Here is a 27071-nt window from a genome sequence, read left to right on the forward strand (position 1 = left end):
AGTATTTTTTTCATGATGAAGAAATCAATCGATAATTCTCGTTAATGAGAAGATTGTGATAGGTATGTTGCTGTGCACACAGACCATGCATCTAAGACCTGTTATCAAGAAGTCACTAAATGAGACTAAATTATGATGAATTATATTATTTTGTGGAAATGATAATGGACTCATTTTATGTAATCAAGCAGTTTTTGTGTAATGAGGTGGGATTGCTGAAAATCATTCAGAACAGAGGTGGAAAGGTGATAATATCCAGATTACATTTGAAATCAACAATCTTCACAAATATCAGGAAGAAGTTAAGGTAGCGAGAGCAAAAATACTTATCTGACATTATTTCTAACAAATCTCATAATCCCAAATTCTGTCATCCGTGCAACTTGGACATGTCCTCTGCTAAATGTGAATCAGCAAAGTCAAGGACATCAGAACAACCCCCCCCCCCCCGACCTGTGACCCAACTGTCCCACTGGTCTGTTCATCCAATATGAACAGCTTCCCTCCCATCACACTACCCTCCCTCATAAAGCTTGGATTCACCATGAAACCTGCAACTTGCCGCTTGACAATGTCCCCACGGCCCTCCTGAGCAACCCCGGTCCGGTCCCAGCATCCTCTCAATTATTAACAGCTCGCTGGCCCCTGGTACCGATCCAACCTGCTTTCAAGCAGTTATTCAGTCCCTCCTCCAAAAACCCAAATCAGTCTGTTCCCAATCCTTTTTTTTTTCTATGTACATGCTTCTCCTCAGACAAATCATTAAAAGACACAACATCTCATTCTCCTCGTTATGCCAATGACACACAGCTTTGTCTCCCCCTGAAACCAAATGACCAATGCAACCTCTCAGCCTCATGAACTGCCTTGAGAACATGCGTACAGTAAAGTGTTGGATGGCACAAATTGTCCTACAGTTGAATGAGCACAAGTTTAAAGTTAACCTACTGACCCCCCCCTGACTCCATCAAAGAAACGGTCTTGGCAACCTGTCCTCCGGCTTTGTACCATCGCCCAAAATCAAGCCGTTCCTCTCTGTCCAAGACCTTGAGGAAGTCATCCAAGCCCCTCATATCATCCCGTTTGGATTACTGCAATTCCCTGTACGCTGGGATTAGACAATCGTCCCTGTCCAGCGTGCAACTGGTCCAAAACGCAGCAGCCAGGCCCCTGACGGGTACTTGGAAGAGACCATTATTACCCCTATCCAACCTGTCCTCTCCCCCACTGGCTGCCAGTATGGTTTATCAGAAGAATTTTAAGATTCTCCTGATAGTATATAAAGCGGGTTGGTACCCTCTAGAGATGCGCGGATGGCCTCTCACGTCACCCGAATCCGCATGTGCAAATTAATTATCCGCCCGCAATAATTATATCATCCAATTTTAATATCCGCATCCGCACCAACCGTTTTTCCCTTATGTCAAAATATTATTATTTTGTGGTATTCCCGTTAGTTTTAGTATTAGTTGTGCGATGCGATCGGTGCTGCTCTGCTGCGCAGAGTCTGTATGTTCAGCGCAGCAGAGCAGCACCGGTTTAAAAAAAAGAAAAAAGACGCACCGACATTCCATAGGCTAAATCAATGCATTTTGTGATCGCATCGCACAGAGGCTGCTCTACACACTCACACAGACACAAGCACGCAGATATTTAGCTATTTTATGGATAGATATATTAGATGTCATTAATTTATTTACCGTAATATTTCACCCGCGGTTTATCCGATATTAATTAATAATTATATTTGATTGACCCGAATCCACCCAAACTGCGGTTAACTGCGGCAACCGCGGCAAAAACCGCGATCCGCGCATCTCTACTGTACATCGCTGACCTTTTAACCTCTCATCCTACCTCCAGGTTCCTCAGGTCAGCTGACTTGTGGCTACTAGTTGTCCCAAGAGCTAAACGTAAAGCTCAAGGGGTGACCATGCCGTTGCTGTCACAGCACCCGATAAACTCTCCTTACTATCAGTTTATCTGTTTATGGCTATAGTTTCTGTATTTGTGATTTAGCTACCTCCTGGTCTGTACAGTGCTTTGTTGGTCAATGAGAGTTGACTGTGTGTGATGGGACCAATTGGCCTTACGTTGCATCCCTTGCAATGTGCAAACTTTTGCACATAATGTACATTACAATGATAATGCTGATATTGTATGTACTGTATGTTGTACAATAAAGACCATCACAGCGTCATGGATGAAATTGCCCAGAATAAGGATGCTAGGGTTCATGTAATCTCTCAATATCGCGTACGCACTGGCCTACAAGTGGGCGTGTCTTCAGATCAGGAAGCAGGCTGCGCTTTACCCAATCAAATGTAGTGGGCGGGATTTACGTGTCCGTCGATCCTTCCCCACTCGAAACAAACCGAAACTAATTTAACAATAGCGTCCACGGAGCAGACAAAACCACGGAAAGATATTCACATTTTAACTTGCTCTTTCATCATAGAAACAAGTGGGCTTATAACCAAAACGATACATGTTCTCTGGGAGAAGTGGTGTTAGTGTTCCGTGGAGAAATATTGTTAGTGGGAATGAAAACATAGTCGCACCACCGGAAGTGAAAGGCTGAAGGCAGACCAAAACCCCGTTTTCCTTGCGCACGTGTGCTACGTCGTCTTCCTCCCAGAGCTAAGTAAAATTGTAAAAAACAGCAGAGGGCACTGTTTTTCCTTTTTTATTTGGCAATGGGTTCCCAGATTGGGGTTCATGTGGTTAAAGCAGCAGAGGCACACATGGGAGCTCTTCAGAGTTCACCTTACATAGCCAGTACATCTCACGCGCACACGCGCACACACACAAACACACACACACACACACACACACACACACACACACACACAGACACAGACACAGACACAGACACAACACACGCACACACGCACACACGCACACAGACACACACACACACACACACACACACACACACACACACACACACACACACATACAGTCGTCACAGGACCTCACCCCTGATGAAGGATTTGGTGCAAAAGCAGAGACCACTCCAGAGCACCCAGCATCCAAGCCAATAGATGTGTATTATTAGTTATTTCCGAAATGCTCACTTGGTTTATATTTGGATTCTTTTCAAGCTGCCAGGATCATGTGCTTGATGTTTAATGGTGGAAGTATGTGTGGCGCGCGCACACATACCTTGCTTTATTCCCACATGCATAATGTGTACTCCTGAGTCCCATAAATCCATATCCAAGTCACAGTAGGAATCTAGGGGATTAAGGGGAGTTGATTTTGGTATTTAAACATGCCGCTCTGATCAGGCTGTTTTCCCTCAAAGACCTGCCAATGGTACATAGACAGACTAACTTCGTTTTAGGCAACAGACACAGACATACTTTTAAACGGTCAATTTGACTTTCACATTACTTTCATACTACTGTATCTGTGAGCATGTGTGTTTATAATTTAACCCTGGTGTCCCTGTTTTGGGCATGTCATAGGGTAGAATTTTCAAAATGTTTGTTATCTAAAAAAAAATACAAGTTCATAACGTTTTTAGCCTGTAGATCGACTGTTTTAACTATAAAATAGTGGTTAATAATTATTAGTCTGAGCTTAAAGTGTTCTTATTTTGTGTTCCATTGTATTATCTATTGTCTTGCTACTAGATTAGTTTATTAGTTCTACCAATACAGTAGTAGTTGTCAATATCCACTCCAACTATGTTTTTTGTTTTCTAATTCTACCACAGGTTATGGACTCTGTGCTGCCAAGGCCCAGTACCCCATTGCTGAATTGGTAAAGCTACTTACAGAAGCTGGCAAGCATGTCAGGTAACTACCATGAAATTGGTTTAGTCAATTAATGTGGATTGACTCGATCAGAAATTAATAACAATTATAGCATTAATAAAAAGCACACATTTGTCTTTATAGCTTTGTCACCAAACTCTTACAGTGCTGTGAGATACATGGAATAGGTCATTTTAACAAACAACCATAATACAAGTTAGACGGGCCTTGTTGACTCCATGAACACACACGGCAAAATACACTCCTCTGGACTCCAAAAAGAGTAATGTATAGGATATAAAAAGTTAATTAAAATGTGTAAATTATAATTTCCCCCCCATAGTCTCAAATGTTACTGTTAGTATCATTGGTATCATACTTGGTCCCCTCTTTCTTTCTGCACCAAATTTCTTCACTGAAAATTACCGACAATCGCCTGTATCTGCCATTTTCGGCAAATGTTTGCCTATTATGACATGCACAGAAGTTGGACGTGTGGTGGTTATGATGGATATTGACAGGAGAATGAATGAATGAATGAATGAATGAATGAATGAATGAATGAAAGAAAGAAAGAAATAGCGACATAAAATCGAGGAGAGGAGGGGAAAGGCAGAGCGGAAGCTTCAGTAATTGTCCTGCCTTGGTTGTTTGATCCTGCTTACTGCAGCTGCTGCTACTTAGAGCATTCGTAGTTGATTAGAGGGAAGTGGGTGGTCAGACGAAAAGAGAGGAACCCCCTTCACCCTCTCTCCTCTCTCTCTCTCTCTCTCTCTCTCCTTTCTCATTTCTTCCTCCCATCTTCCTTGCACACCATCATGCGTTCTCTCCTTTGCATTCTCCATCTTTATTTTCCTTCCTAAGCCAGTGGTTCCCAAACATTTTAACTTGAGACCCAAAAGAGAAATTTGCTGTCACCCCGGGACCCAACAAGCTCACAACGCGTTGCGATGTCACATTGTGAGCTATTTTCACTATTCCTTAAAAGTGTAATTTAATTTATTCATGGGATACGTTTTTTTATGACGTTCTTTTGAAAACATTTAGAATTTTCTTTTTATGATTTATTTTTTCCTTATTTGTTTATTTTTTATCTTTTGCCGACTCAGCAGAGCTTGAGGCCGAGGAGGCGTGCCCTTGCGCCTCCAGGCGCGAGTGCCCGCGCCGACCGGCCGAAGGTCTGCTAGTCGAATCAGCGCCGTCCGAGTTGTGAACCGATAGGGGGAGAATATATCTTTTCATAGGTTACAGTCTATGGTTACTATCCAGTGTCCACAATTTGCCTGGGGGGCGGTGAAAACAAGCACTCCTCTTCCAATTTCCCTGGAATGCCAATTTCCCTGTAACATATATATATATATATATTTTTTTTGTTGTTGTAAGAAACGAAAAAAATTGATAATTGCTCAAGACCCATAGCAATATGTCCGCAAACCAGGGCGTGCTCTCGGCAATTTGGCGCCCTAGGCAATATTTTTCCTGGCGCCCCCCATTTAAAAATAAGAGCACCTCAACAGAAAGTAATACAGAGGACAGGAGCCTATCCTATGTCTGACAGCGCCGCGCCACCGTTTTCTGCCACAGCGCCACCTAGAGCCTGCAAAAAAAAAAGTGGCGCCCTAGGCAACTGCCTACTCTGCCTAATGGGCGCCCCGGCCCTGCTGCAAACCACAAATGGGTCCCGACCCAGTGTTTGTGAAACGCCAGAGCCTTCTATTTCTAGATTAGTTATGTCAATGAGGGGGCAGAAACAGCGCCGGTCACGTGGTTCATGTAAACTCGAAATAGTGACAAACGCTCATAGACTCCAGTGCATTCTGTAAACTTCCGGTTCAGGGCTTTGTCACTATTCGCCAATAGAAGGCTCTGTAGAAGACTGGCCCGATGAAGTGAACGAAGGTGACGCAATTCTCCTTATATGGCTCTGGGAAGTGCTGCATCCCCCTCTCTTTCCCCTTCTCTCGTTCACTCGTTACCGCAAGACGTCTGCTCCCCTCCCTTCCTCCTCAGTGGAATAATGGTGATCTGTATCGATACTATCTAGCAGCGAAACACAAAAACACTCCAGTGTGTCCCCCTTATACATACCAGCTGCATTGCTGGTCTCCCGCTGCCAACCTGCTACATGGAATTAACTACAGTGCACAGTACAATGGCAAACGCTTTTCATATGTCGGCCCACAGTGGCCGATCCTAGTTCCTGGTTAGGAGGACAGCGATTAAAAACATGAATTCAACCTGCACACTGGTGCGGTGTTTAGTAGTCAAATTTAAGTTGACGATTAATTATCATACAAATAATTGTGATTAACGATTTAATTGTTGGAACATACGAATACATTAAAAAGAAAATTTTATATTGTAATCACAAATTGGCACTGCCAGGGCAGATATGACAAATAACTTAAATATACAAAGATTTTGTTATTTATTTTTTGAAATAGCTGATCTACAAGCTTACAATACGTCACAAAGTGACGTGTTGTAAGCTTGTAGATCTGCTATTTCTGCTAATTTTGGAAACATAAAATTTCCACATGGAAACGATTATGACGATTTTGCTAAAATAATCGCGATTAGACGATGATATAATAATTGTGACAGGCCTTGTGTTTAGCTGGCTGTAAGATATGGCAAATTGAATTTGTGAGCCATGTACAGGCAACTGATAATCCCAAGCCAAAGAGCGCTGTAGGTACTATACAGTAGGTGGGTATGTGTGTGTGTTCTTGTATTGCTATACTTTTGAGGGCCAAATGTCCCCACAAGAATAGTACAATTTGAGAAAGACATTTTGAGGGCCATTTTCCTGGTCCTCGCAAGAAAAACTGTTGTTTTATGATTAAAAAAAGTTTTCTTTAGAGATATGTTTACAAGAAAAAGTTCCTAAAGGTTAAAGGATTAGACATTTCGAGGTTAGAGTTAGTTTTTTGGGGAGGGGTTAGAGTTTTCCCTATTTTATACTTAGTTGTGTGAAAATGTCACACAAAATAGCCGATCTACAAGCTGTTCTAAAAGTTTGATGCCCTCACAAGTATAGTAATACAAATGTGTGTCTGTGTGTGTGTGTGTGTGAGTTGACGATCAAGGATGCAGTACATCATAGGCAGGGCTGAGTCACCTCGGGCAATGTTAGCCGAGTACCACCGCTCTGATCTTTGCTGTCGCTCTGTGATCGTAAACCTGGTCTAGCGTGCATGCTCCAATCTCTTCTCCCTCTCTGTTTTTCTCTTCTTCAACATCTCTCCTGTGGTTGTTTTTTTTTGGCACCCGCTGCCATCGTTGACATTGTCGTGTCTCTTTTGTCATCGTCCTCTCTCCTGTTGCCTTTTATTCAACTCTTCATCATCATCATCACACACACACACACACACACACACACACACACACACACACACACACACACACACACACACACACACACACACACACACACACACACACACACACACACACACACACACACCTTCTCCTTCCTCCTTCTCATCCTCTTGTCATTTCCCGTCTTTTCAAGCTGTTTTTATGAGCCCTGTCTCCAGGTCATTAAAGTGCATCCCTCATCCTTTCTGCTCCAGAAGCACTTGCTGACTGCAAGGCTATGAACGGCCTCCCCATTTACTGTCAAGGACCCCCCCCCCCACCCCCCCAAATTAATCTTTTTGGCCGCAGACCCCATCACAAAATATAATATGCCAGGGAACCCCATATAAGATTCATGTTGTTTAAATGTTCAAATTTAAAATTGACAAAATTAGTTTTTAATTTGTTTTTGAAAATAGCACATCTACAAGCTCACAATGCGTTCCCTGGAAGCCCCCCAAGGTGTGATACACAAACTGAAGGCTAAATTGAGGACCCCCAGGGGTCTTTGAGGGGGTTCTAGGGGTCCCCAGCTAAGTGATGGTAGTCTGTACACTGAACACTGTGTATTTTGCAGTGTAGATTATGGTCCCAGATGATCGGGGGTCTGTGGCCTTAATGCATATCAAACTGGGGGTCCGTGAAATGAAATACTGGCCTGAAGGGCATACAGTACATGTTGCAGCTGCATTTCAACCTGTATGTATTTTGTTCCCCCCAGGTTTGGAATCCACCCAGTGGCAGGTCGTATGCCTGGCCAGCTCAACGTCCTGTTGGCAGAGGCTGGCGTTCCCTATGACGTCGTCCTGGAGATGGACGAGATCAATGACGACTTCCCTGGTAATGCCCGTCCCTTCTCTGTCCTCTAGACCGCTGCTTCCCAAACTATTGGTTTTGAGGGTCACAAGTAAATATCTTATTTACTCGCGACCCTTTTTTCTTTTCTTGTTTTTTTTCTTGTTTGAATTATTATTCCAAAGATTGAAAAATAATAATAATAATAATTTAAAGAAATTAAAATGACATTTTAAAACTTAAAAAAAAAAGAAAATCTGAAATCTTCAAAAATCTAAAAAAGTTCTCTAAATAAAAAAACATAAGAAATAGGGAAACTATCATATTAAATAGGGCTTTAGTGCTTAATTCATAATTTATTTTTGTAAGTTTGGGTTCCGGGGCAGCCATCAAATTTCTCTTGGGGGTCTTGTGCTAAAAAGTTTGGGAAACCTGACCTACTGTATATTTCCAAGGTATTCTAGACTTTAACCACTTCACCCCAGGGTTCTATACTTGATCCCCTCCTTTTTTTCCCTCTACACCAAATGTCTTCGCTGGAAATAGCCACGATCACAACACTTCGGCTTGTAGAACTGGTATTTTTGCAGATTGTTTGGCCAAGAGCTCTAGCCGTTCATGTGGTTAGAAAATAAGTTATATAAAGGCTTGTTTACAACAGTCGACAACTGCTATGAAGTATAACTTACAATGGCTATATTTCATTTTAACACCATCTCAAATTGTTCCAAAGGTCTGTAGAACATCTGCTTGATCAGAGGCAATTCCATGTTTTATTGGTATCTGTTGCATTACACAACCGACATACCACTGTCCGTGGGAGTCATTAGAATATAGAAGGAAGATAAAGTCCGTCAGCTAGCTGCTCCTTTGGGCCTTTTGTAATGACAGATATGTAAGCAGCAGCTTCTGAAACACCATTGCTGTTGGGTAGGCCTGGTGCTTACCACTTAGAGCCCTGTAGAGCCCTGATCCAGATGAGGTTGGGAACTGCAGATTTTCTAAACTGACTTGTCTACCATGGTTACGTCTGCGTACGTGCATTTGGAAAAACACTTCTCTGCTGACGCAAAATTAAAAAGGACACCTCACTCTGAGCAATGAATCTTTTTCCAATTGGGGACATTGTCACAATGACTTTGTAGCTCTTGCTAGGTCAGTGTGAATTAGTGACTAAGGTACTTGTTTTGTTAACGCCATCCACAACTGGCGTTTGTCTTTAACCAGAGACTGACCTGGTTCTGGTGTCTTGTATGTGTCTCTAACCAGAGACTGACCTGGTTCTGGTGTCATTTATGTTTCTCTAACCAGAGACTGACCTGGTTCTGGTGATCGGTGCCAATGACACCGTGAACTCAGCCTCTCAGGAAGATCCCAACTCCATCATTGCTGGAATGCCTGTCCTCGAGGTGTGGAAGGCCAAGCAGGTAAAAGACATGTGTAAAATAACCTGGTCATGTAATATAGGCCTGCAACTATCCATTATCCTTTTCTTTTTAATCAATTTAATAAGCGATTTTTTCCCTCTGTATATATCATCAAATTAACACCAAAAGAAATTACATTTTTGATAAGCGACTAAATAGATTAGTCTGAGCGAAAAAGGCACACCTACAAGCTCACAACGCATCACATCGCGACATTGCGCTAGCAGATCTGCTATTCTCGAAGCTTTTGAAAATCAATTATTTTATAAAGAAAACGTATACATTGTTTTATAGTCGAATCCATTAGTTTGATTAACTGTTGCACCCCTAGTCCAAGACTCCAAACGTCAAGATACTGTATAACTCCTGGAGTTAAATAGTACACACCCATGTGTGACCCTCTATAGGGCCACACATACAGTACACACCCTTGGACCACACATACACAACACCTGAAAAAAAAACACACACACACAACAGGGACATGCACAGCTTATACTCCAAAGACACAGATTCCTACGGTCCCAGGTGCAGTCCCATGCTGCTCCCATTAGTGGTGACTCTGTCACTGTGGAATGATGACATTTGGAGCATCCCACTGGCAGCGCTCCGAGATCTGGGATTCATACAGCGCTCCCTCTAGTTTTCCAAACACATCCCCTGGGGAAATCACTGAGCTCTGACTACCTAACTACACACACACAGACAGACAGACAGACAGACACACACACACGCACACACACATGGTGCGCACACTCGAATAAACTACTTGCAGTCCTTTATTCGTGTCGCCACCATGGGAAATGTTTTCATCCTAGACTGTCGGTGTAAAAGTTGTAATCATCGTTTTTACTCGGCTACGCTCGAATGCATGCACGCACACACTGGGAGTTTGTCTTTATACTGTACAGTATACCTCACAGTTTGACCGATTATTATCCGTTCAACAGTTAGTGGTCCCACATTTCCAGCATAAAATATCATCTGGTCTTAGTTTTTGCACAAAACATTTACATACTCTTACAGTGTAATTAGTCAAGTCATTTATTTATAAAACACTTTAAAAAACAACTATTGTTGACCGAAGTGCTGTATAAATAAAATCATTCGAAATGACACACAGCTCAGAAGCACAAATTAAACCAAGCAATAAAAACGGTAAGAACACACAAACAATCGTCAGTAAAAAACAATAAAAAGAAACGTAAGTATCAGCCACACCAGTGGGATTCAAGTCTCGAGCCTCGATTTGAAAGATTCAATGGAAGTGGGCAGATGTGATAGTAAGGGGAATGCTGTTCCAGCAAAGCAGCAAAGGCAGGGTCACCCCTGAGCTTAAGTTTAGATCTCGGGACAACTAGTAGCCCCAAGTCAGCTGACCTGAGGGACCCGGAAGTAGGAGGAGAGGTTAAAAGGTCAGTTTTGAGCTTCATTAACAGTCAGGAGAATCTTAAAATTGACACTAAAACGTACCGGCAGCCAGTGGAGAGAGGACAGGATGGGCCGGGGTCTTGACAGGTACTAGGAAATGGACCATAATTCCTCTTCCTAGTACCCGTCAAGAGCCCTGGCTGCGGCATTTAGGACCAGTTGCAGGCGAGACAGGGAGGACGACTTCAAACTTGCATCTCGTTCAGCTTGTAGGAACGTTTTGAGCCGTCGTCCCATCACTTGATGTCCTCAAGGCAGTTCATAAGGCTGACAAGTTTGGACTGGTCATTTGGTCTCGGGGGTTGATTAACCCATTAAGACCTGAGGCCGATTCCACAAACGCCTTCTAAACCAGTAGTTCACAAACGTATTCGTAATTGAAACAACATTTTCAAGATTTTTCAAAATTGTTCAAAAATAGCAGATCTACAAGCTCGCAGCGCGGCACGAAGTGACGCACTTTGAGCTTGTATATCTGCTATTTTTGAATAACCAACGGGAAAAAAAACTAAAATGACACCGATGCTTTCCCGGCTTTAATGGCTTAAACTGTGTGTCATGTGCATGACAGTGGAATGAAATGTCACATGTTTGAATGTTGTGCCATCCAACACTTTATGTCCTCAACGCAGTTCATTAGGCTGACAAGTATGGACGACTGGTCATTCGGTCCGGTCTCGGGGGGAGATGAATGTGTGTGTCCTCAGCACAACAATGGAATTAATGTCACATATTTGAATGATTTGGCCGAGGGGGAAGCCTTATTTAGACGTATTAATGTCTATTAACTAGACATATTAATGTCTAAATAACCATTTCCAGACGGTAGGGGTTGCAGCTGATGGTGTGAATACGCTGGGAAGTTAACTAAAGTTTCTGAACAGAAATTACTCCACCCACCACTGCCAAAAAGGGAAACTAAGGACATTTCTTCTGTAGCTGTAGGCTTTCGACATATGTGTGTGTGAGATTTCAATTTGTTTTCTTTCCAAGAGTTTCAAGATGTATTTGTCACGCTCATATAAGAGTGTGTTTGTGTGTGTGTGTGTGTGTGTGTGTGTGTGTGTGTGTGTGTGTGTGTACACGCGCACGTGCTTGTGCGTGTGAAATGTTGGCATGGCACGCTCTGCCAGACTGTGCTAACAATATAATGAAAACAAAACAAGCTATAATACAAGGAACAAGGTGAAATATAGTATGAGTAAAACCTTGGCAGCATTAAGTAATAAAGTGACGAAGTGTAAAGTTGAGCAAATGTGCAAAGTGTGTGTCGGTGTGCACAGTGCGTAGAAAATTCTTAATTAACAAAAAAAGAAAGTCAGTATACCGTATACAGTACATCATCAACATGTCACAAGTAAACACCATTCTTGTAAACATGTGACTGGGTAGCCAGATGCTACACGGTTATTTGCTGTGGATATTTAGGGCTGTTGTATAAAACCAATGTGTTCAACCACTTTAACCCTGGCATCCCTATTTCGGGCATGCCATTACAAGCAAAACCTTTCAAAATTCTTTGTAATTTTCTTTCCCGAAAATAGATCTACGACGCATTGCGAACTGGTAGATCGGTAGATTTTAAACATTTCTAACATTTCTTTAAACGTTTGGCAGTAGGGCTTAATGCCGAATTCACACCGGCAGATATTTCTACCGCTGCGTTTTTGAATTTTTCATTCCATTTCTCTATTATTCGATTAATCGCTTCACCCCAAATGCATATGGAATGCACTTTGTATACGACTGTCTGCCTGTCCTGAATTAGACCTGTTCCACTTCTGGTGATGCTGATTGCCTAATAGATTGTACCTTAAATTTCACCCGTGTCCCAAATGGAACCATGTGCCCCATGCATTATGGATGAGAGAGACGAGAGAGAGGAGAGGGGAGCAAAGGAGGCCCTAGAGAGAGAGAAACTGTGTGTGTGTGTGTGCGTGCGTGCACACTCGCGCAAATTCCAGAGAATTATAATGTCTCGTCTGCAGAAGCGCAATAAACGCCTTGATGGTGGCTCATTTCATTTCCAGTCAGTTAGTTGTGCGCTGGTGTCGCACAAAAACAGCCGATCTACGAGCTAAAGATTTTATATCGACTATTGTCGGTGCGCGGCACTGTGCTAAATCTAGTATAAATCACACATGATTTGATTGGATCCCATGGTTCTATTGCTCTACTGGTAATACACCACACTGTGACGAATAAAAGATCTGAAAATGCATGGCGAATATTTCACATCAAACTATTAATTTGGTTAGGGTTTAAAGTCGCACAAATGAGGTTTGTAATGACCTTAAAGTTGCAACAATCTTTCAACATCTAGGGCAATACAAGGCCAATAGACACAGGAAGGAAGCAAACATAATGAAATCGACCAGTCGAAGGCTCTGGTTTTAGACAATGGTGGCAATTTTTAGTCTACAGATCCCAACTGTGTGTGTTTTGTCTGGCCCTCCAGGTGGTTGTCATGAAGCGCTCCCTGGGCGTGGGCTACGCAGCTGTTGACAACCCCATCTTCTACAAGCCCAACACCGCCATGTTGCTGGGCGATGCCAAGAAGACGTGTGATCTCCTGCAGGCCAAGGTCCGAGAGGGCCAGGAGGGAAACTAAGATGACAATGCTGTAAACCGAGCGCCCCACTGAAGAGCAGGGGGGCAGGACGGGGAAGGTAGAGGACAATGTGGTGGACAACGTTAAAAGCATCTTCTTCGACTAATTGTATCCAAGGCAAAGGAAGAAACGTGAAAAAAATGCTTTTGGGGAAACTGCCCACAATCTATAAACAAAAGAAATGACATGACAAAACATACATGACAAAATATACATTTTGTCATATATATATATATATATAGTGCTCTTGGAGTGGGTGTCAGGGATCACAGATATATTTTTCTGTTGATTACCACCCCCACTGCTGCAGTGGTCTTTTATAAGACATGCTTGCCATTTCTTTTGTTTATACATTATTCAAAGGGAGAGTGTGTCCACAAGGTGGTCTATACTCTTAGCAAGTGGCATTGAGTGTCAACTCCATTTCAGTCGCGTATAGTAATTTAAATCAATAAAAAATCTAGGTGTATGAAGAAAATAGATCTAAAATTTTAACGTCAATCAAGAAATCTTTAGTGAATAGAAGATAGCAAAATATGGTACTGTAGCTGATTGGAATTGAAGGAACTAAAGCACAAACCGGAAGTTGACTTTTCTTTAAATACTAATCCATATAGCTAATTCATACTTTGTCATACAACCATGTCGCTTGGTGAGAATAAGCTGATTTTAAACTGAACAAAACTGGGTCTAATAACGCTGTGGCTCCCATTTGTGCCGTGGACATCATGTGTCCAGTCTGTGACATCAGTTGTCTATGATGTCGGTCATCTATGACATATAGCAAGGTTTCTCAGCCCATCTGATCGCCATTTACTTCCGTTTTAAAATGACAAATATTTAACAAAAGATGAGATGTGAAATAAATGCAGGAAGTTATTTCCATGGCCCACAGGCAGCGTTCACAAGACATTTGGCGCCGATTGGTGCAGTGGTTTGTGAGATTAGACACGGATAGACACGGACAGACAGACAGACAGTTTTGTCAGTTGAAAATTGTTATCAAAGGGAAGCTTGTACAGCTGATGATGTGATGTCATCATTTTGCGATGTCAACATTTTGTGGAGAAAAAAACATGTTGGAGAAACAATTCCCTTCAAGTAATTTTTGCTGAGCGACATGGCCATACAAAGATGTCTTGGCCTTTTAGAGTGAATGTGGAAAGAAGACGGCCCAACAAGCAACTTGTTAGACTCGCTGTAGCGATTAATGTTTTATCCACTGTAAAGATTGCTCCCCTGATGTTCTCTACTGTATGCTATTATTGTTATTACAGTATATACGTTTCCTCTTTCAGAGATCTATATTTGCTTAACGAAGGCTATCGTCACACAAATGTGTGTTCCTCCACTCAGTACATTCTTTTTCAAGTAAATTGGACGGAAAAAAACAATAGAAACCACTTTTGTATTCTGCCACTGAAATTTCCTATATTTTTTTACAGTTTTATACTGTAATGAGAAATCTTTTCTATTTTGGCCTAATAATAATTCATAATCCTATTAGCTGTGGTCAGGTATTGTGACAATTTTTTTGTTGTTAAAGCCACAGTCAGTCATCCAACAATTTCCAGTCATGCTTTTAGCTCTTCTCTCTTGTTTATGCTGTTGTAACCCCCCCCCCCCCCATCCCCCACCCTCTGTGCCTTTTTGTTTATTAATCTATTAGATCTCATACATGGATCATAAATTGAAGCGAGAGCCATGTGCAATTCAATGCCAAAACCAGACATGCAACAAATCGTCACTGTCTGGTGGGAAGCCTTGAATGTCCAAAACCGTTACTTTTCAGGAAATGGAAAAAAACAACCTGTGTTCCTATGGATCCAATGTAGTTAATTATTTTGTCAGGAGGAAAAAAACGTAAAGATGAAATATGGAGATACAAGGTTTCCTCCTGACGGTGGTGAAAATGCTATGCTATTGTGCCAGACACGGCTCATTGATTGATTAGGTTTTCAGTTTTTGACCTCCAGTGTATTTAACATGTGTGAAAAATTGGTGGTAGCGTTACAGACGTGATACAAACCTTGAAGAATAACTGTGTGGCATCACTTTGCCCTCAACCACTCCACTCCACTCCATTCTGCATTCTACTTACATTTTCTCCAAGCATTTCTGAATTGAAAATGTCCGAGATGTTCCTTCATCTGTCCTGCACATACTCTTCGTGCCAACCCACATCACTTCACACCTTATTGAATAGGTTCTAAGGCCCTTATGGATTGCACACTACATTCATATATATACAATAAACTATATATATAGTTTGTTTTTACCCCCAACCATATTTCATGTGGTGATGTGAAATGAAAGGGTGCCAGGGGGGGGGGGCAATTGAAAAGGAGAGGAAAGAAATATGAAATTAATAAATAATAATAATGAAAGAATATATATACTGTAAATATAAATGTAATTTCAGCTCAAATTCAGTTCATTCGGTATCATTGTGCCAGTTTAACCGCTTTCAACCTGGTGTCCCTATTTTGCGTGTGTCAGTAATGTCAAGATTCTTCAAATATTTCACAAAATAGCGAAGCTTTCTTTTTTTCAAAAGCCATTTCACTATAGAGGGCCACAGCCCAAGTCTGAGGCTATTTGGGGGTCCTTGGCATAGAAATGTTTGGGCGCCGTAAGATGCTAAGATGTGGCATGTTTCTGGATAAAGCCCACACAATATTCAGATGTTTTGAACCTGGGACCTGATACATTGACCATGACAGCTACCATACCTCTGCATTTAATATGAATGACCAATAGAATCTTTTAGAACCCTCACCTGACCAATCATCTTCTGTGGGATCAGCCAATGCCACAAACTGACCAGTCTCATTCCGTAAAATCTTGAACTCTACTTTCAAGGTTAACCAATACCTGACCAATTCCATTTCCTCATGTGTTGCCATTCTGTTCTTGACCATCAGACCTCATTTTTTTGGCTGGCTCCAACTATTTAGCTTGTGTTTGTTTTGTTAGCTTAGCTAAGAGCAGCACACTGTTTTAAAAACTCATGAAGGCGTATTGTTACATAATAACAGCCCACCTAGACCCTTTTCTCTGCCGTTTCCTGAATTTCCCTCCGGGGATCAATGAAGGTTTATCTTACAGGATTGAATATCTCAAAATGCCATATTTGTATGCTGTTGCCATTTGCTGAGATCACGTTCAAATTAAGGGAGATGGAAAAACTATCTTTGTTTGATAATTGCCCTGATTTGCATTTTGTGCCCTTTGATTTTATTTCCCCATAAGGCTATTTTTGTATAGAGACAGCCCTCTATGTGCTAGAGACACAAATGCTTCTACAGTAGGGCTTTGCAGTTGTGTGACGTTTCAATGCACCAAGGTTCATGTTGGGGAGATTAATGAAATGTACTGTGAATGTTTTTTTTTTTTTCTCTCTAGTTTATCATGGAACATTGTCATCCCATAAATAAACATGGATTTACACCTGAAACTGCTTGTGCTTGCATGGTCATTTACTACCCGGCCTTATGAAAATGGCCAATGCAGATTGGCTTTCTTATATTAAACATGGTTATCTGTAAGTGGTCTTTAGCCAAGTCCTTTTGCTTGTACAGTGTATAGGAATACCATAGAGTAGTTGAATTGACATCAGGCTCATGCATTAGATGACGGTCCCCCCAAAAAACGAACACTTCAAATGCGTCACTTGACATACCAGCACTTCTCTAGTACTTTTATCCCCAGCTAGTGGAAGTATACCCCTGCTGGTAAATCAAAATGTACTTTATGTATGAATTAAATGTGTCTACTGCTGTATACATACAGTAAGTGTCAAATGTGCAGACATATTTCGATGGAGCCCTTCTGGTAGCCCTAATCTGAGTTTGTAGATTAGCTATTTTCGGCAAGCAACAAGTATAAAACAGGCTTTAATCTTAGAAAATGTCTTTGCTAGATGTTCTTTGAGTTGTGAAGCATGTTGCCTAATTCAAGTTCAATCGCTATTCAGTATTAACAACTATAGGTACAGTATATAGCAGAACGCAATCACAAGAGTTCGATGAGGGATAATTGGGAGAGAATTGCTTGCACCGGAAAACGGGGGGCCACCTCTGTTACCTCTGAGACTTCCAGTGTTGTAAAACAGGATTGCATGAGTTTGCCATGAGGGCTGTGATAATGACCAAAATGTAAATATAACTTCCTATGACATTTTCACCTACAAGCAGAACGTGATTGCTTTTCATCATTGGGGACTGAATGGGAGGTACTTAGAGGGGGAGTGGTACCTATCTAGATAGAGTAGATAGATAGTGGATAGATTTATGATTTAGGGATTGCATGCGTGTGCGATGAGGGTGGCTTCATCCTGTAACAAATGGCACTCAGATGGACTCTTATCTCCACCCAGCCTTGAAGAGATCTGACGAGAACTGTCACTCTACCAGGAGAGGTGAGATGTACAGATATAGGAAGGTCTGAAACATTTGTTGCTGTGCAGTGCTTTTTTTTAACCTGTTATTTTTTTTTGTTGTCAATTGTAAGTGTAGATGTTGATTGCGTGCGTGCGTATGTACTTGTATTACTATACCTTGTGAGGTCTAATGTCCCCACAAGTATGGTAGAATGAATCACATTGTGAGGAACATTTTCCTTGGACCTCACAAGAGGAAATGGTTGTTTTTTTGGTTAAAGAAGATTTTTTGGCTTACAATTAGTAAGAGATTTAAGGGGTTAGGGTTAGACATTTGGATGTTATGTTTAAGGGTTGGGTTAGACTCGGTTGGTTTGTTTCGTGCCAGTGTCGTGCAACAAAAATTAGATCTACAAGAGCTGGTAGAACTGCTATTTTTGGCTGTGTGTGTGTGTGTGTGTGTGTGTGTGTGTGTGTGTGGGGGGGGGGGGTGGGTGGTGGTGCGCGCGCACAAGTGCGTGTGTGTGCTTGAACAGGGATCTGGGGTCTGATAAGCACTGAGGTGACAGTCTGCTCAGCTAAAGCTGGTCTATTGTCACAGCACCAGTATTTATCCGGGACCCTGAAGGACAGCCAGCATATTCTCCAGGCACAATCACAGCCCCCATCCCTCCCTCCCTCCTCCCTCCTGGGCTGCACTCCCCTGTAACGACTCCCTGAAAAGACCCGTGATTTGTTTTGCCTGCCGTTGCATGCGATTTGGCGAGGCAGGTATTTTAATTATTTATGGAGTGTGTTTGATGATAATAAAAAAAAAATGTTTTTAAGGGTGAGGCATGCTATGGAGATTCCATATTTGATAAGCTGTGTGTGTGTCTGTCTGTCTGTCTGTCTGTCTGTCTGTGTGCATGCATCATTGCATCGTTTGTTGTTGTTGTTGTTATATAATATTTTTCCAGGAGTATCTATTGGACTCAAGTATCCCCCAGAGGTGCAGACAACCAAACAAAAAAAACTAAAAATAAAAGTTTTATTCTTTGAGCAAGGCAAACAAAATGACAAACACTTATCAACTCAGTCTTCATACTCTACTTAATAAAATAAGAAAAAAGGAATGTCTCCCGTCCTGTCATAAGGTGTAGTTTGAGATTCATCTAACATAGTTTTTTCGTGTTCAATGCCTTTGCTTGTCTGCCCTGTAACTCTCACAGAAACAATCATTCAGTGCATTGTACGGGAGAGAAACCGTGGACATGGTCTAGGTTAACTTGTTGCAATGCTTTAATTGTGTTGATTTTCTTCAAATTCTGGCCCCGCTCAAAATGTTTAAGGTGCGTCATGGAAATCACCCAATGTCACATAGCAGCTGCTCACAGACTAGCTTCGCTCTCCATGAGTTCATTAAGTTGTTAAGCGGTACATATTCATGTGGTAATGATGAGGTGTTTATGCTTGTATAACGTGTAGATTTACAGTCGCATAGAAGGCGCACGTCGAATGCTGTCACGACTGGAAATTGTTTGACTTCTTTTTGTTTTTGTGCATGACTTCACAGGAAGATGCTGTTATGGCAGTGCGGCCTGTCGAAGCCCTAGTCTGTATACTGTGTGAGTGCCTGTTAACCTGTTGATAAAGTTTGCCTGCTTGTCCATCTTTGAGTTTTCCCTGTTTTTTACTGACTTTGTGCAACTACACACTCCCACTTATGACACCCACCATTTTGTGGAAGCACAAAATAATTGATAAAGACTGCATTAAACTGAAAAGAATTTACACAGATTCAATGCAGCGTTTGACTGCGTATGACCCCACTAAATTGAGCAGAACATGGTACGAAGAGGGATTGTTTCTGCAGTCCTGAACATTTGCCAGCCATTTTGCTGGCGTTGTCGTAGCTCTGGCCACGACTGTCCATCAGGTGAATGTCAAGTTCATTCAGGGCCGATGTGAGTGTTTTCTCCAAATGTATTGAGCGTGTAATGGAATACATTTCAGAAAACGCTCCACTGGTTCACCACTCTTCTGTTCTAAGTAGCGAATGATTAAAGTAAGCCGGTCAGTGTGAGTGACATCTGGCGTGGAGGAAACGATGACGGAAAATTATTTTGCACTTTTATTTGAGCTCTGTTCTCTTTCTCTGTCTGTTCTGTTATCAGAACAGGGACAGCATTTATGTTTTCTGGTGAACCTTCATGCTCTGACATGCGATTTGAGATATATATTTTTTCCAATCCCTTTTACCAGACGTAAAAGCTGTCTCTTTTTTGGAAAATAACTTGCAGCAGTAACAATAGACAGACCCAGTCGATGGCGAACAAATCAACCTTTCCTTAAGATGCATCTCGCCATTTCTCATTCACCTGTTAAAGGGGTCTTTGGTTAGAATCCTGATTGCTGTTCCATACTTTCCAAAAGACTTTGAAAAGTCGACAATATTTTGGCTTTGCTTTTTTAAACAGTCACACAAATGATCATTAATTGGTGGCCATTTCACAGGATCTGTTGAATAATAACATAATGGCCTATGCTTGTCGGTATCATCATGCATTGATGTCGATTCAATTTGGCCTGTCTCTGTCTCAGGGCTCTTTTTGAATACGAAGCGTAACCCAGAACCTTCCAGAATCTGAAACTTTCCAGAACCCCTGAAGTTCTGTGATTGCCTTTTGTTACGTTTGTATTATGCGTTAGTCTCGTGTGGCCAGGCTACTATTCCACAATCTCCGAATGCTATTTAGAGTCTGGAACTACACCCCCCGAAAGCTGCTTTTAAAATAACTTTCAAATCTATATTTAAAATTTCATTTCTGCCAAGCACCAAGCTATATTCGAATAATTGTGCGTGCGTGCATGCACACGTGTGCGCGTGCAACCACATTGGACTGGAGATTACAGCAGGGGCTACAAGTGTTTCCTAAACTGTAACTGCATGGGCTCAATATTCTCCTATAATCTTAACTGCATATACTGTAGGTTGTTTGAACCTATCTGACCTATAAATACAAATATAAAGTATTTGATCCTACTTATATGATAAATCATATAATAACTTTTGTTTTATGATCAATCATTTCTATATTAATTCATTGATTCATTCTATATTATGAGCTCTGTAACATGACACTAGCAACTCATAACATGTTCATTGAATATGGCCATAGATGGCCATATGACTCAAAAGGTTTTTGTACGTGATTGTGGCTTCTGAAATATGGCCCTGGGCCACTTCTTTAATAGGCCCCAAGGAATAACTCATAGTAATCCGTTGTAACATCCAAGTCAAATAAAAAATTAACGTATGTTAAATAAAAGATGCATCAGCCCTATCTCTCGTGGTTAAACCAGTCTGCTGGGATTTGTCTGTTACTTGAATAATTAGCTGTTGTGGATCTAGAGTAAGCATGGTGAGTCTCTTGTTTGAAGGAAACCTTTTCATCCTGCCCCTGCGTCCCATCTCTCTGCCCTCCTATCGTCCTCCTGTCTGATCTTACATGATGAGTTGTACAGCTAATTAGCCAACACGAACCCTATTCTGGGCATGTCATGATAGGTGAACATTCAGCGAACGTTGCAGACATAAAATAAAAAAAAACGTTTGAGATCCAGTGATAGAATAAGCTGCCCACTGTCACCATCCATCACCAATGCACTGGGCGTGTTTTAACCGCTGGTAGAGTGATTATCATCCACTTAAACCCCAGCACCCGTATTCTGGGAAACCTTCACAGAAAATAGCAGATCGGCAATTTTGCAGCGAAGATATTTAATGTAGAGCGAAAACAGAAAGGTTATCTAGCATAGAGCCCTGAGGGACTCCGCTCAACAACGCTATGGGCTTTTAAGTGGTTGTAGAGTAAGAGTGCTAGAGATCTCACAAAGAGGAATCATCTCTTTCATCCAGGGTCTTAGCCAAGCTCTCTCCCTTCATGTCCAAAGGACACTATCTGATCTTCCCAACAGCTTGTTTAGAGAAACTGTGTTATTGAGGGGGGTCTTAAAAGCCCCAAGATCCAGGATTCTTGGATACATTGTTCCATGGACACACACACACACACACACACACACACACACACACACACACACACACACACACACACACACACACACACACACACACACATGCACGAACACACACATGCACATGTGCGCATACAACACACACACACACACGCGCGCGCATGCACACACACCCGCACACACACCTTAAACTGTCCCAAAGTAGTTTTGACTGCGTGAGCTAGAGATAAATGTAGCCATACTAACCTGGCCAGCAAGCAGCATCACTGGCCTCTTTACAGTTCAATTTCCTTCCAGCTCGGAGCTGGCTAACATAAACATGGTGGGAGTGTGTCCTTTTAAGCTGCTTTTATTGTCCAGCTGCTTCTAGAGCTCTGGATGTAAATTGTGGAGAGAGAGCGAGCGATGGGAGGATGAGATGAGACTGTGATGGGAGGGAGCAACGCAGAGGTGAGGGGCTGCTTAATGTAGCGGAGAGAAAAGAGGGAGCCGGGGTTTTCTCTGAAGTAAGGCAGGAATGGTTTAGAGTGGCATGCGCGCGTGTGTGTGTGTGTGTGTGTGTGTGTGTGTGGTGTGTGTGTGTGTGTGTGTGTGTGTGTGTGTGTGTGTGTGTGTGTGTGTGTGTGTGTGTGTGTGTGTGTGTGTGTGTGTGTGTGTGTGTGTGTGTGTGTGTGTGTGTGTGTGTGCGCGCGCGTGTCTGTCTGTGTCATTACGGCAGAAGAAGCATCACAGAGTGCCGAGGAGAAAAAAGAAAAAAAAACTATGTTTATTGAAAAATCTTCAAAGACACTGTCCACCCCCCAAAAAGACCATTTAACATCAGTTTGTTATTGTCTTGTGGCTGGGTGAGAGTCGTAGGGGCAAAAAGGAAGCACAAATTACTTTTACACGGAATAGTTAGGAAACCCACCCAAAACATACAAGGGTTTGCGCGCGCATGTGTATGTGTGCGTTCATGCGTGCGTGCGTGCGTGTGTGTACTTGTGAGGGCCAAATGTCCCCATAGTAAAATCTGAGAAAAATACACTGTGAAGACTATTTGTCTGGTCCTCACAAGAGAAATGTTTGTTTTATGGTTCAAAATAATATTTGGGCAGTTAGGTTTACAATTAGGAAAAGATTCAGGTTGGGGTCAGGGTCAGAATTATAAGCATTTAGATGTTAGGTTAGAGTTAGCCAGATTTATATACTTAGTTGCGTGCCTAAAATTGCCGATCTACAAGCTCACAACTACAAGTCAGAGTATGCCTCTAAATGGCACCAAAAATGGCTTTTATGAAATGTATGTCCTAAAATGTCCTCACGAGTATAACGCGTGTGTGTGCGTGCGTATAGTCAACAGCAGTATGTGATGTGGGAAAGAATTAAGGCAGACATTATCGTGTCTGAAGGAAGCCTTTCAATCCAAGCAAATAATGTAAGCAGGATCTGGCAACAAGCACTTACCTACAGTACCTGTCTGTCTGTCTGTCTGTCTGTCTGTCTGTCTGTCTGTCTGTCTGTCTGTCTGTCTGTCTGTCTGTCGAGGCGTTAGGTTTGAGAGATGTGAGTTAGGTTTAGGTGTGGGTCGGGGGTCAGCAACGTGCGGCTCTGGAGCCACATGCGGCTCTTTAGCCCCTCCCTAGTGGCTCCCTGTAGCTTTACAAAAGAAAAATGGAAATTAACAATGTATATTTTCTTCACATTTACATTGTCATTTATGGTTGCTGTAGTAGTCCAAACATAACACCTACTGGGTAAAAATGTGTTGAATAAATGTTATTTGCGAGGCACACAAATCGGTTTGTGATTCCCTGCTACGCTATGGATTCCAGATGCAAAAAAATTAAGATAACTGAGGAAAACAGATAATTCAATAGTTTGTGGAATGTGGACAGAGTCGTTTGCTTTCACTGCCAATGCTGCTGGATTACAGTACCTGTATGTTTGATGCTGCTGCAAGATGTTATCATATTTAATTAATACTCATTTACATGTAGTGTATTAAGTCATTTTGATTAGCTAAAATACACTTAATAGCCCATATTGCCTTCATTATAAGGCTCATATATGTTTGTGGCTCCAGACAGATTTTGTATTAAAAAATTGTCCAAAATGACTCTTTTGACATTTAAGGTTGCTGAAAGATGTGGGAGCTGCAGTTAACAGACTGTGTGACCTTATAGGAGTCACAACTTAAAGTAAATATAAATGTCAGTTCCTAGTCTTGGTTTGTTCAGTCTGAAGTCTGCTTCAAACCCTCACTTGCTTTGCCAACTCCCCCATTGTCTGAGTTTGGTCCAAACTGGTTGTAAAACGGATCATCTATGAGGTGGAGGTTTGTGACCTAGAACAGCTCCTTGTGTGTGTGTGTGTGTGTGTGTGTGTGTGTGTGTGTGTGTGTGTGTGTGTGTGTGTGTGTGTGTGTGTGTGTGTGTGTGTGTGTGTGTGTGTGTGTGTGTGTGTGTGTGTGTGTGTGTGTGTGTGTGTGTGTGTGTGTGTGTGTGTGTGTGTGTGTGTGTGTGTGTAAGCCTTTTCGCCAACCTAGCCAATCCCCTCTGTTCGTTTGTTACACGGCCCATCTCATTGGTCTGTTTGGATGTTTAATGATCCTAAGTGATCTGACGCCGGGGCTCAGAATGACCACATATCATAGCTATGGGAATATACACACACACACACACACACACACACACACACACACACACACACACACACACACACACACACACACACACACACACACACACACACACACACACACACACACACACACACACACACACACACACACACACACACACACAATACAAAGCTCATCCATTGGCACGGGGGTAACGTGCCTACATTCTAACTACTGGAGGCTACATATCGCAGAGTAAGCAGGTTTTGTGTGCTGGGATAGTGCCATCTACGCTTGTCCACAAATGACCTCAATCTAGACCCTTGCGAGTTCTTAAAAGATTCATTTAGAGGCATACTCTGATGCCTTTTATGGGCATTTTCTCTTGCCACGGATTAAGTCTAATCCTATAGCTTTAGTATAGGTCTTGGCTTCATCTAGGTTTGATAAACAGAATGCTTTTACATCTTGCGCCAGCGGACTTCATGGAGAATGAATGGGGTCAGACGTTTGATCCAGCAGCAAGGAGCACAAAAGCCTATTCAACTTTTCCAACGATTGGGTTGATTTTGGTAGTTGATTTTTGTTTTTTGAGTTATGGATCAATGGAGATTAGATTAGCTGTTCCCTGCAGTAAACTGCTAAATTTGCAGTAATGTAATTTAGATAGCATGTTATTTAAACAGATACCTGGTATCCTATAGTTTCAATGTATAGATTATTATTTTTGACAAAATATTGTTCAGACTAATGTTAGGATCCTGGTTTACCTGCGATTCAAGTTTACTGAGGCACTATACTGTCTCTCTGCATCTGATGTGTATGTGTTTACCTTGCTTATTGTAAGTCACTCTGGATAAGAGTGTCTGCTAAATGCCTACATTGTACATTGTACACAGCTTTGTTGCCAAACTAATGCTTTCAAATATCTTATATTTATGCTCAATGAATATAGGCCTATTGCAGGGGTTCTCAACATATGGGTTGAGACCCCCAGGGGGGTCCCCAAATGATTTCGGGGGGTCCCCAGATGATTTGCTTAATATGCAACATTGTTTTCTCTTTCAACAGTAAACACACCAACATACAGTAGAAGTGTATACAGTATCTGCACATTTCTATAGTGACAATTTAAGGACTTTTATATTCCTCTAATACCTCTAAAATGAATAATAATAAATAAGACCATTACTGCGTCAAAAGTAATCAACACTATACAATAAGAAATGGTCAGACATTTACCAAAATGTAAAATATAAGAGGCAAATCTTGTGAAAATAGCCGATCTCACAACGCCTCGCAATGGTTGTGAGTGTGTAGATATGCTATTTTCACAACATTTATCTGTGGAACTGAGTCAAACTAAATTGTAATGCATCAACTCCTACAATTCCAAGTGCTTGTCAGGGTGGGAGGTCCTCAGTTCAAATGTGATTATTTTGGGGGTCGTGGCCTGAAAAGGTTGAGAACCACTGGCCTATTGAATTCGATCCAAGAGTTGTCCGACTGAATTATTATGTTACAGTAGGCTCAGTAGAGCGTGAAGGGGAACTCCCTCACAGTGGGGATACAGCACATTTGCTCCAGACACCCACCACACACATTATTGTAGGTGTCTTTCTTTACTACCAACATCATTATCCATATTCATGTGTCTCATAATCATTTCATAATATATGTATTCAAGGAAACATGTCAGGCATGTTAAGCCTCCACACTATTCCTACAATCTTGTTCACATTACAAAATGACAGCATTGGGGGAGAGCCAGGTCTTATCAAATAAGCCATGGGATTATTCTATGAAACATTTTTGGATGGTGTTGAGTTTCTAAATATGAGTGTTTGGATTACTGTGAAAGAATTTGAGTACCACTTTAGTGCTGGTCTGATCTTGTATGACACGATCGTAAAATATGAAACGTTGGAAAAATTGTTAAAAACCCCTATCACGTTCAGAGTTTATAGAATAAAACATGCAAACGTGCTATCATTCTGTCGACGCGCCTATTTCCCCAGGAGCCTAAACCCCAAAAGATTTGTATGGTATACAGTGATTTTGCTGCATTAACTTGCATAATAATAATTTATATCAATAACTTTTGTGAGAAACAAAAGTTAGAATAGTAAGCATTCTACCTTTCTACTGTAAATGCCAGGAATGTGATGCTACTGTCTAAGCTCTAAATCATTTTATAAGATACATTCACCTATGACCTATCACCTACATTCAACCTAAAATTGAGGTTGCTAAGGTTAATGTGGTTAGGTTCTGTCCACATAATGCCATTAATTTGTTACGAACAGTTCACTTAGTATTCACTGACTCAGTATCCACTTAGTATTCACTGACTTTTTATGTATCTAGCCCAAATACAATAAAGCAGGGGTCTTCAACGTTTTTCAACCCAAGGACCCCCTAGCTGAGAGAAAGATGGAGCAGGGACACCTACTATATACGTATATGTAAACTTTTTTTTTTTTTAGACTTGTTTGATAGCAGTATCATCAGTGTTGTGTTGGATTCATGTTGATGTGTATTTTCATGATTTAACCACTTAAACGTCAATACTTAGTAAACTTGACCTTTCACTCTGTACTTGGTCTGCTCTTTTTTCCCTCTACACAAAACCTCTTTGCCAAAAATAGCCAATCTATAAGCTCACAACCCCTCGCAGCGCAGATCT

At 41.6% G+C, this 27071-nt stretch overlaps 2 protein-coding genes across 4 annotated transcripts in view; one reads left to right on the plus strand and one right to left on the minus strand.

Moving 5' to 3' along the window:
- The window catches only part of nnt (nicotinamide nucleotide transhydrogenase), a gene marked incomplete at its 3' end in the record, with an annotated part of 55486 nt that extends 38644 nt beyond the window's left edge, over nt 1–16842 (plus strand). For 2 of the 3 annotated variants that reach the window (XM_080420435.1, XM_080420436.1), the window contains exons 19-22: nt 3722–3803; nt 7843–7961; nt 9228–9343; nt 13233–16842. In XM_080420435.1, the coding sequence (XP_080276561.1) occupies nt 3722–3803; nt 7843–7961; nt 9228–9343; nt 13233–13385 (470 nt within the window). Of the gene's footprint in view, nt 1–3721; nt 3808–7842; nt 7962–9227; nt 9344–13232 lie in introns of those variants that run through there. The other variant, XM_080420437.1, reaches the window with a different exon arrangement.
- LOC308078664 (ATP synthase subunit e, mitochondrial-like) overlaps nt 1–27071 on the minus strand; it is a 245969-nt gene that overhangs the window by 86063 nt on the left and 132835 nt on the right. The window lies entirely within an intron of this gene.

The sequence above is a fragment of the Gymnoscopelus braueri genome (assembly GCF_963280865.1).
Source record: "Gymnoscopelus braueri genome assembly, chromosome: 22".
NCBI classification, from domain to species: domain Eukaryota; kingdom Metazoa; phylum Chordata; class Actinopteri; order Myctophiformes; family Myctophidae; genus Gymnoscopelus; species Gymnoscopelus braueri.